This window comes from Erpetoichthys calabaricus, chromosome 17 (assembly GCF_900747795.2).
Source record: "Erpetoichthys calabaricus chromosome 17, fErpCal1.3, whole genome shotgun sequence".
NCBI classification, from domain to species: Eukaryota; Metazoa; Chordata; class Cladistia; order Polypteriformes; family Polypteridae; genus Erpetoichthys; species Erpetoichthys calabaricus.
Genome location: NC_041410.2, coordinates 48,384,897 through 48,397,288, shown reverse-complemented (window position 1 = coordinate 48,397,288; position 12,392 = coordinate 48,384,897). Strand labels below are relative to the sequence as shown.

At 40.6% G+C, this 12,392-nt stretch overlaps 1 protein-coding gene across 1 annotated transcript in view; it reads left to right on the top strand.

Moving 5' to 3' along the window:
- Nucleotides 1-5,186: 5,186 nt before the first annotated feature.
- LOC114667430 (neuronal acetylcholine receptor subunit alpha-3-like) overlaps nt 5,187-12,392 on the top strand; it is a 38,373-nt gene continuing 31,167 nt past the window's right edge. The window contains exon 1 of the mRNA XM_051920394.1: nt 5,187-5,310. Coding sequence (XP_051776354.1) covers nt 5,226-5,310 — 85 coding nt within the window. The 5' untranslated portion in view covers nt 5,187-5,225. The remainder of the gene's footprint in view (nt 5,311-12,392) is intronic.

Genomic DNA, 12,392 nt, shown 5'->3' with positions numbered 1-12,392 from the left:
GTAGACAGCAACACGGGGAATTATGTAAGATTGCTGTTTATAGACTACAGTTCAGCCTTTAAACACCATCGTCCCACACTTACTGGCCACCAAGCTTAAAGACATGGGTCTGAACAACCCCCCCCCACCCCTGTGATTGGATGCTGGATTTTCTAATGGGCAGGCCATTAGTTGGTGAGAGCAGGCAACTGTTTCTCCTGCAATATCATTGCCAACACAGGAGTTCCACAAGGCTGTGTACCGAATCCCCTGCTGTACTCCTTTTACACACATGATTGTGTGGCCGACCACTTAACCATTGTTAAGTTTGCTGACGACACAGTGGTCTTAGGCCTCATTCCCAACGATGACAAAGAGGCCTATCTGGATAAGGTAGAACCTGGCAGTGTGGTGCCATACTCATAACTTCTTACGGAATGTCAGCAAGACCAAGGTGGACTTCAGGTGGAAGCAGCAGCAGATCTACAGTCCTATCAGCATAAATGGGGATCCTCTTGAGAGGGTGAGCGGATTCAAGTAACCTGGGTGTGTACATCACTGAGGATATGACATGGGCCCAGCACACGCAAACTCAGGTTAGGAAGGCAAGACAGTACCTATAACACCTGAGGCAGCTGAGGAAAGTCAAGGTCTCACCAATTATTTTGAAAACATTTTACACTGACACCATAGAGACCATCCTAACACAGAGCTGCTTATCATGGTTTGGAAATAGCTCAGTCCGAGATCACAAGCCATGAAGAGAGTGGTGCACTCAGCAGACCACATCTTACGTTTGGCACTGCCCTCTCTGCAGGATATCTACACCAAGTGCTGCAGGACCAGGGCAATAAAATAATTATGGACTCTACCCACCCCAGCAGCAGACTGTTCAGCCTGCTCAACTCAGGCAAGCAGCTACACAGATTAATTTCAAAAACTGAAATGCTCAAGAGGAGCTTTTACCCTCAGGCTCTCAGGATGCTGAACTCTAACATGCCAACAAACATTTGAACCTAAAATTCACTTTAACTTACTGCACAGCCACTTTATAATTTTTACTGCTTGAGTTTTTGAGTTTAATTTAATTTTAATCTAGTGTAACTTTAACTTAATTCATCTTAGTTATGTTGTATGTAATTTGGTTAATTTTTTATCCTTTTTTTATTTTATTATTTATTATGCTGTGTGTTTGCTGTTGTTTTGTACAATCTTAGAGTAGTCCAGCTTTTCAGATCACTGTATGTAATACCTGTAGAACTGCAGTGTGACAAATATAACTCTTGAATTTAGACCCAAAAATGGTCGAGCGGGCAAAGCAACTATAAATATCACCAAACTTTAACAAAAATCCCACAAGAGGGGGATGACCATAAACCCTCACCTTATAGTAAAAGGGTAAATGAAAATATCTTTATAAATAAAAGATTTATTATCAAAATAGCAAAATACAAAGAAAACCTCAGCAGAGCAAAAAGAGGCACAAAGGAGTTATCTAAAAGGCAATCCACAGCAAACAAGTCTCAATATGATCCTCAAAAACCAGAATCCTTAATACAAAGGTAGATATAATCAAATGTAAGAAAATCCAAAATAGAAAACACAGTACTCACTGAATCTCCAAAAATGAATGATTCCCATCTCCTGTGCCTTCTCCATCCATTATCCAATCCGCTATATCCCAACTACAGGGTCACAGGGGTCTGCTGGAACCAATCCCAGCCAACACAGGGCGCAAGGCAAGAAACAAACCCCGGACAGGGCACACACACACCAAGCACACACTGGGGACAATTTAGAATCACCAATGCACCTAACCTGCATGTCTTTGGACTGTGGGAGGAAACCAGAGCACCTGGAGGAAACCCACACAGACACGGGGAGAACATGAAAATTCCACGCAGGGAGGACCCAGGAAGCGAACCCGGGTCTTCTAACTGCGAGGCAGCAGTGCTACCACTGCACCACCCCCCGTGCCTTCTCATTTAATTTAAATAGCCTGAGGGAGGGCTCAAGAGTTCTGACATCAGGGTGGCCCTGCCTCCTGTGGCTCCACCCACAAAGAACAACTACATTTGAAGTGACAGTAGTCAATTGAAAAGTTACATATAAAATAAAATTACTTGCACATCTGAAAAATAACTCAGAATTAACAAAAACAACAATAAAACATAAATTACACATACATTTGAACAGGTACACAACACTGACTGTCTCTTCTCCTGATCCTTTTTCTCATTTTCTGATGTTTTTGAGTTTAGTACAACAAATCGGAACAAGGCACATAGGTAGTTGAATTACCATATAATGGTAACATAAAATATGCAAGCAGCTACTAACAAGGCTTAACAAAAAGTTAATACTGAAAAATAACCAAAAATGCACAATTAATAACAAAATGAACAAATATAACAAAAACAGAGACCGGGTGGACCCGTTGCTACACCATAACTCACACAGTACTTTTGAAACCTGCTGGCTAATTAAATTAGTTTTCCTGTGGATTTCCCAATTAGAGTTTGATGCTCTTTGCCCCCTTGTACTCAGCTCTTTGCTGACTCACTTAATCTGTACATCTTCAGGACTACTCTCTGCCTTCTGTGATGCCTGTCATTTTGACACAAGCAATGTGATTATGTAAAGTAATCGGATTTACACAGTTTTACTTTTGAAAGAATTCTTCACCTGACTGATGGATTATGTGACAAGAGTAACCCAAGATTTTTTTTCATGGATGTTTTGGTATTGTTTTCTGTTCTTCAGTATTTCTCCCCATTGATGCCATTTGTAATCAGTAATCTTGTTACCTCACTTCTCCATAAAAAGATGGGATTAATAATTCTTCTCAGCCATTAGTACAAACACCACAATGAAGTAACAGACAAAAGAAAATGATCATTTTTAGTAGGTCTCAGTGGGAGGGTCTCAGTGTGATGGTGAACTGTTTTAAATATATAATTTTCAATTTTGTTACCATAGTGGCTAAAAGGGAGATTTCAAAGCCCTCTGGTTGTATGTGAAGTCTTCTGCTCACCCATCAAACCCAAACATCCTCAATTTTGCACTCTGGTGACAGCTGTTAGAGACAGCTAATGGGTAACAATTGAATTCCCTAGCTGGGATATAAACCAGAGAAACGCTTATTTTACTAATGTCTGTCTAATGCAATTACATGTTCCTGTACAACTTGTAAAAGGGATTTCAAATCAAATTATGGCCGTACTGAGCTTATCATGATGCAAACAAAGGAGACATGAAGATATGGCCTAGCAGTTCAATGTTCTGGAAATGGACGAACCCTCCCCGGGTTCTGCACCTTCTGATTGCTGTGATAGCTTCTCTGACTGTTAGAACCCCAAACAACATGTAAACTAACTACTACAAAAATCATCTAAATCAACTATGTGTTATTTAACTATGCAACTGGTCTTAATTTACTGACAAGAACTTGCAATGCTAAGAAGTACAATAATCAAATCAAAACATCAAATAAGTAATTAAAGAGGAAGAAAAGAGAAATAAGGTTAGAGAAATAGAAACTATAGAATAAATACTTAAACACCATGACAGAACGAGGACATACAGAAATCCAGACTTCAGATTAACCACCAATATTGGAATTTAAAGGGTAAGAAACTAATAGCAAAATACATACATACATATAACACCACTTAAAAATGCAACTTCAAAGGAAAACCAAATGCCAAAGTTCTAAAATCCAGTCGATTAGCTTTCAAAGAGAATGTACCCAACTTAATACCAAAGCAGAGCCTCTTTTTATTTGGACGCCCAAACAGACACTAAAAACCTGACTTTGACACAAAGTAGATTCTTTAAGACTTATCACATTACAAGATTTTTGAACCAATATTCAATTTTAGACTTTATATGCATAATTGTAGTAAATCTGTGGTCTGCCATCCCCACCAGCTCAGTCCAAACAGTCTGCAACTCACCCGACAAAATTAAACAGGTCTGATGTTATCCAAATCAGCCTCATTTATGTTACTTTGAGTTAAATGTCTATAACCCCATCATCCTTCATTCAATATTCATGTTCTATTCCCTCAAAATAAAGATCAGACATACACATTCCTTCCACAGGTGTTGGAATAAGCTTCTAAACATTATATTATATTATCCATCCATCCATCCATTTTCCAACCCGCTGAATCCGAACACAGGGTCACGGGGGTCTGCTGGAGCCAATCCCAGCCAACACAGGGCACAAGGCAGGAACAAATCCTGGGCAGGGTGCCAACCCACCGCAGATATTATATTATATTATATTATATTATATTATATTATATTATATTATATTATATTATATTATATTATATTATAGTGTCAGTGAAAGTGTCAGGAACACTCAGAAAAAAAATGTTATGAAATATCAATGTGCCAGTCGTAGTCAGGAATTGCCCTCTGCCTGATAAATCTGGAGGGTCCCCCACAGTTCCTTTAATTCATTCATTCATTCATTTATTCGTCTATTAGAAATGCCTTTTTGCTCCACTGAGCTTTGTTGTTATTGAAGAGCATTTTTTGTAAAAAAAAATAATCTTTTATTTGGTAAAGATGCTATGAGGCCATTTTTTAATCAAGCCAGGGGTTTTTAATGGATTCCCCCTCTTGTGGACATTTCTGGAACTGCTTGTGAGATTTGCTACTTTAGGACTCCTAATTATAACACCTTTACTATTTTGTGTTTAGCTGCATACTCTCCATCCATGACAATGTCACTGTTTAGAAAAGGGAACACATTGTTTTGGTGGGAATGCCCATCCATCTCACTTGTCCATCCATGATAATGGCATCCAGGTGGGTTAAGGAGGCGCCATCCATCCCAACCAGGATGCCAGCCCAATCCCGCCTTCCATCACAGTTATTAAATTTTCAAAATGTTTCTAGTGGCACATGCATTGCATGCACAAAGAAATATAAAATATTTCTTTTCTTCTTTTTTTTACAGCTACAAAGAAGATATTGTGTGCTTGGTTAAAACTGATATTTTTAAAAACATATACATTCTTTTGTTCGATTTTTTTAGTACATCGTAACCAAAAGGCATATCAAACATAAAACTTCCTGGGCTGGCATCTCCTAAATAACCGAACACTTTGGGTGCCAGTTTCAGTCAGCGCCCTTGACGTACTGCGCACCCTCCACAGCCGGCCCCCCTCCCTTCTTGCTGTTTTGCTGTTCATCAAGTACAGTTTCAGTCGCTGGCCCATTTCTCGTCCTTAATGCTGGATTTTGTAAAGCCTGCGATGGTATCGAAGACTTGCATCATTCTGCTCGCCTGTCTCTGCACGACCTTCGTGAGTTTAGGTAAATGGACCTCCTTATATATTTAAAGTTACGCCTCAGCTCCACGGACTTGCTCTTGCTCAAGGTGTGGGGTGGTTTTTGCTTGCACCTCTGAGATGTTGTGAGTTTTCCCTGTTACTTCAGCACCTGACCTCTCGGTCAGTACACACTCTTCTGGGTAAAATCGACCACTGGAGGTGTCCACGCTGGCGTCCCGTCCACGGCCGGTTCTTGCCGGATAGCGATCGGTTCCGAATACAGTAAATGGAATGGATGTTTGTCGGTAGAAGAAGGCAAACTGTTAGCCTTATTTGGCATCTGCTGCCGCGGTTGCGTTAATTGCGTTTTTCCGACATCGGATGTGATAGATTTTATTTTTTTTATGGAATTATTCAATACAGTATAATTCTATCACGTTTCTGTTTAAGTAGCTATACTCAATACATCATTTATTTAAATTCATTAAATACAAAAAAATTGGGCGTTTTTGAACATGGGTGGAGTTCGGCATGCATTGTATTGTGCTGGTTTTGTTATTTGAGGATGAATTGTGTCTTCTTTGAACATAAGTTTAGATATATAGTATCGCTTTTCAGCCTACTGCTTTTAAAGATAAGCAGTTAGCCTTAAACGAACCTGTGGGAATGAATCTGCACGCCAATGCACGGACTGATCCTACAGTGAAAGAGGTCTGAGGCACTAGTGGGACTAGGAACTGGAGTCGCCTTTATGAAACGCCTTCCTCGTCATCATTAACAGTGTTTTAATACGCAATCAAACTCCACATCAAAAAATGCGTGACGCCTGCGTAAAGGATACGTTAGTAACATCAACATTTTGTTCAACAAAAAGGTAAAAGTGGGAAAATATAACAGCTTAATGGACTGCCATTTCAGAATTAAGTGGAGAGAGGCAGCGAAGATGCGTGGGAATTGCGCAAGAAAGAAAAGTGTCACGGATTTATAATTAAATGGCCGAGGGTTTGGCATCGCGCTAAAAAACAGTTTTTAATGGAACTTATTTATAACTTATTTCTTTTATAACTTTCAGGGGATAATATTAATTTCTCCTCTCCATTCACAATATCATTACAAAAAAACGACTCAAGATCAATTCAATATTTTGTTCAAAACGGGATGTGTAGAGAATGCTGCTACCACTTTAAAGTCCGTAGGGGGTAAGGGGGCGTCGGTGCGGGATGGGCACTGTCTTTTTGATGCGGCGCTTTTCTTATCCTGCCCTTCCCGTTCATCACTCTACTCTGAGCTGGTCTCTTTCAAGCGAATGATAGAGCAAAAAAAAAGGCACCGGCACATAAAATACAATTATTTATTACGACCGACTATTACCAGCTCATGACGACTGCAACGAGAAAGCTTAAAGCAGTGCAAGAACAAAACAAACCACACCGCTCAAATATACTACTGAGCATTCTACATATATAAGTGATATCAAGAATAAGCAATATGTTAAAAGATAAAGGAATAATCCGAGCAATCCATTTCCCGAAGCACAATTTTACATTGGGTTTACATACAGTACAAGGGTAAACATCACCGGCAGTAAAATTAACACAGAAAAAAATTTAAAAATAAGGCAAACAATAAAATAAAAACAAAACAGTGGCCGACAAAACTAAAAAAAAACAAATTAAGCATGTCAGTTGCTTGAAATATGAAAGTAAATCTTTCATAAAAAAAAAATCTTACCAAATAATCACACCACAAAACTCAATCTCCCCTCCGCTACCTGCTGGTTTTAGTAGCAATAAGTCCCACCTGTTACTCCTCTCTTCAAAAAAAAACCCGAGTGGTGTAGTGGTTAGAAGTGCAGCTACAAATAATCGGTTAAGAAATCCGCCGCGGTGACGCGTGACTTTCTGTCCCAAATAACTGCGAGTTACGATAACTGGAGATTTTACGGAAGCCCACTGGTATGCGTGTGTCCTGGCATAGAATGGCACCTGATTCAGGGTTGGTTCACGATGCTATCACGTTAAACTGTGGCCGGGTCCTCCACTAAATATGATAACAGTGCTGATCAACCCATCAGGCGACATAGGCGGCAGCTGTTTCTGAAAGTCAAGAGGCGCGTGCTCCGTAAATTGTATGATTATAATGTCTGGCGGTATGTACATAAAGGTGTGGCGTTTGTGTTTCTGAGGTCGCACGCGCGCGCACGCTCCGGACACCGAGGTAGACATACCTTACCTGAGTGGGCGGAGTTACTGGGCGTCGTTTATGAAAGTATGCCAAAAGGCGCGCGTACCTTAAAGTCCGCGGTACAGTATATGCAGAAGTGGGCGTGAGCTCCGGACACCACCGTCTACTCGCTATGTACTACGAAGGCCGAAGTCCGCCTAGGGCTCTGCCCGGCACTGTATACTAAGATACAGTATATACAATATATAAATGAGACGGACTCAAAAACTCCCTGAATTGCTAAAAAAAAACTTTTATACCACTTACAGTAACTCCATTTTAGTCACCGTCAAAACAGTCCCCTTGAGATGCAATACGTCCCAGCGCTACTTGTATTCCTGAAAACATTTTCTGTATTCATCTTTTGTTGTTGTGTCTAGTGCCTCTTACTGTTCTTCCTGCATTTTTCACGACAGTAAATCAAGTCCTCTTCAGTCTCAGTAACAAAAATGAGTCACAGGATGCGTGATCTCACAATTCTGGCGGTGCAAAGCTACAAACACACATTTTTGGTCAAAAACGCTTTGGCTGACAACTCGATGAGTGCAGGTGAGCGGTCACAGTGCACAATGCCACTTCGCGGGACGTTTTTTTTTTTTTGTTCCGATGCTTTCCCGCAGATGCCTCAGTAATTCTCTGTAATGTTACAGATGAACAGTCTGTTCACGGGAAAACTCTTTATTAACAAGCCTATTAATGCAGAATAACGAGATCATCCTTGTCTTGATGTTCGAGATGACCTGACGTGAATTTTTTTCGGCTTCGAAGAGCATGATTGCAGAATAAATGTCAGAAACACGCATCTCGATCAACTCAGCACAAAGCCACTGGGCCGACTGATTAACAAGACAGTAGGCGTACGACACCTAGCGGCATGGTTGATATCTTCACCCTACTGCCGTTCTACTGACGGATTCCAGGACTGTGTGTGTGTGTGCGTGTATTAGTGTGTATTTGTGTGTGTGGTGGTACCGTGTTGCTACACAGCTCCCAGGGAAAAGGCTTATTCCAGTCTCAGTCTACGTGGAATTAGCACGACAAGCTAATATAATTTGTTCCTGCCTTACGCAAATGCAACAGGGGCAGGCATCGACCCACTTTCAGCAATAAAAATGTCGGAGCGGTACTTTAGGGCGATGCCTTATGGAAATCATTTTTGATTCCCGAAAGATCCATCCATATGAAGATTCCAGAAAGAACGTTTATTTATTTAGATCTGTAATAAGCGTTATACATAGAATAAATGTTAATAAGTAGATAAGTAGACACTGAAAGGCACTATATGAGATAGATAGATAGATAGATAGATAGATAGATAGATAGATAGATAGATAGATAGATAGATAGATAGATAGATAGTGAAAGCCACTATATGAGATAGATAGAGATAGATGGATAACGTTTTTACATGTTACCTATAATTGTACTGCAATTCATTAGTTATTTACTGCAAATTTACTAAAACATTTTAATTCAAAGTTGCCTGTGCTGTAACTTAACAATTAAATGACAACTAGCAATTCAGCTGCTACTCATTTTTCCGCTAGTCTTTTTTATTTATTAAAATGCATTTTATTTACACAGTACAAAATACAAAGCAAAATACACGTTTCTTTTTCAAATCTCCCACCTTTTAGGTTGGGGAGCATGCGCTGGTAAAATTAAAATATAGATTTTATTCCTCCGATATTTTTGATCAGGTTTAATGGCCCGATTACATATCGGATCTTTAGGCCTGAGCGAATACGAAGTTGCCAACAGCCGTACAGCACAGAGCGGTCTGACCACGAAGGAGAGCAGCCAAAACCTCATGAGAGCGTCCTTCCCAAGAACTTCATTTGGATTTCCATCAAACGGATCCCACTCGATTAATGCTTTTAATGACCACACGGTGTCTGTGCCGGCAGCATGAAACGCTAGGTGGGCCGCCCGACCGCTTCAAAAGCATTCAGAGTTCCAGATGAGCTCTCGCAGCACAAATGGAAACTACCAGACTGCTGACATCAAACTTACCTGATGAAGTGCTGGTGATGGATACTTTGAAAGCGTTTTTTCTGTTCATGAAAATAGTAAGGAAAAGAAAAACGCTTCATTGTACCTCTTGAGGTACAATGAATCCATCCATCCATTATCCAACCCGCTACATCCTATCTACAGGGTCACGGGGGTCTGCTGGAGCCAATCCCAGCCAACACAGGGCGCAAAGCAGGGAACAAACCCCGGGCAGGGCGCCAGCCCACCGCAGGGCGCACACACACGCACACTAGGGACAATTTAGAATTGCCAATGCACCTAACCTGTCTTTGGACTGTGGGAGGAAACCCACGCAAACACGGGGAGAACATGCAAACTCCATGCAGGGAGGACCCGGGAAGCGAACCCAGGTCTCCTTACTGCGTGGCAGCAGCGCTACCCACGGCGGCACCGTGCCGCCCGAGGTTATTTTTGATGATGGTAATCTTGAAAATGAATTTTAACAACTTTCAGAAAAGATGGGCCCGTAGGAAAGCTCTTTGGTTTGTTTCTAAATTATAGCCCTTTCTTGGATTTTGATTCTTATGTTGATTATTTTCCTTGCCACTTCTTATTTTAACCCGATTCATTTCAGTTCCACCCATCTAATAAAGCCTGTTTTTTTTTACTTTACTGTTCCAGCACCGTCGTGTTGAAGTCAGACTGGCGCTTGCAGATGTTTCGATTGCACTTTGTACATCTTATTGCGCTGCATCTCCTTGTTTGTTCCCACACGCACAATTAACCCTTCATCTTCATCTGATCCTCTCGCACTTCTTTGTGCCTTGAACTTTCTTCTCCTCTGCATTCTCTACACTCTTAACAACGAAGGCTCCTTAATGAATTGTGTGATTTCTGGTAGAACCTTCACTTGACAAAGCCATGTTTCATTCTGGAAAGGGTTCTTCGCATAAGAAGTTGGTTTCTTTTCTGCTTTGACAAATGTCCTAATATGTGTAAAAACTGAAATCTTCAAAGTAGGATACACTAGCAGAACAAGAAACCCTGGACTTAGCATGTGCTGCCTGCAGTGAGAGTCTTTTTAAAATCAGGAACCCACTGGTATTTCACAGATCTTTACTACATTCATGGTTATTTACTGTATGGAGATCTAAATAAATAAAAAAGGTTCTTTCACGAACCTTCATGTGGATGGGTCTTTTGGGAAGCAAGTATGGATTGTCTATCATCGTTCTGAAGAACCACTCTGGCACAGTTATTCTTAAGAGTGTACCTGTTCGGTTTCTGTATTGGCCGCCAGTATATATGCATACATGCGAGTGGGGGGATCTGTGATGGACTGACGACAAGTCTAGAGCTGATCCTTGTAAATACTGAAAAGTCTCCGGCCCATCGCCATCCTGCAATTGAATATGCGGGCTTGAAAACATGTTATTAATTATAATAAATAACAAAATATTATATACCGGCATCTTATTGTGAGCGCTTGACACTGAGATTAAAATATAAAGGTGAATGCAAAACAAAGAAAGCTCTGCGCTGAACCATCAGTTCCTTCAGACCTTGTAAAAAAAATAAATATATTAAATCTACTAACTTGCGACATTCGTTTTAGTTTTTCTTAAAATTAATGAACTGATATCAGAAAAACAATTTATTCCATGCTTGTGTTCTGTTTTCTGTATTGTATTTACACAATTTTTCACACTCATTGCACGCCCACCGTATCTGGAAGGGGGTCTCTCTCCGAATTTCCTTTCCTAAGGTTTCTACTCTTTTAATGTTTTTTTTCTTCCTTTTTTTCTTTTGGTTCTTGTCTTCTTAGAGAGTCATTGCGGATGGGGCTGTCAAAAACAGAGCCTGTTAAGGTCAATTGAAGCATTCCTTGTGTGATTGTGGGCTATTCAAGAAATAAATGGCCGTCGCCGTTGTTGTTGTTGTTGTTGTAATTCATATATTTTGACAAAAGTGGCAGTTACTTTCAAACCGTAAGGAGAAAAAAAAGACTCGAAAGGGCTGCGATTAAGGCGTTTTACTTTACTAGCGTCAGCAGTGGAGGAGTAATAGCAAGATAGCCTGTTCCTTGATGAAGTTTGTTTGATGCTGTGGCTCGCATTTGTCCTCGAAGCCGTTCTTTCGAGTTTTTACAGATGAAACAGCCCAAGTTTTTCAATGGTCACAAAGTCTGTGCCGGCTCCGCTCTTTACCGTGTTGCTGTCCTTTCAGCACCACCGCGGCGTGTTTGCAGCGACAGGCTGACGTGTTTTTTGAGCATTTCCAAACTCTTTTTACCACGTTCGGCAACAAGTTTGGGCAATTATTCCTCCACAGCAAAGTCACGGTTTACTTCAAGATGTAAGTTCGCATCGACGACCACTCGATAATGCACTTAACACCCAGAATGTGGTGCTGTTGAGTTATCATCACCAAGTAAAGTTTCTTGCTTTAAGTGAGGCTTCATTGTATTCAAGCTTTACATTCGTTTTTTTAATTGTTAAAATATAAATCAAAACTTCAAGACGATTTGAAAATTACGTGGTAACCGCAACAGACAGAAGTGGACACAATGCAATACGTCCGTGATGGCTTATGGGTAGTTCGAACACACACACACACACACACATACACACACACACACACACACACACACACACACACATACAGCGCCGCGCTCCGCCATTAGTCAGTTGAAGCTAAATGAAGATGGACCCTCCTCTGCGGGATTGCACCATTGTTGAACAATGCGCCGTAGTGAGATTTTGAACTTCGAGGTGTGGTGTTCTTGTCTTCTACAAGAAACACTCGGGATCAGACTTAATAACTATTTAACTCTGTATTTAACAAGTTCAATTCAAAAAGATACAATACTGAGAACACACGCCATAAACATCAACTGCGGATGCCTTGTCTCTGTTACATCTACATATA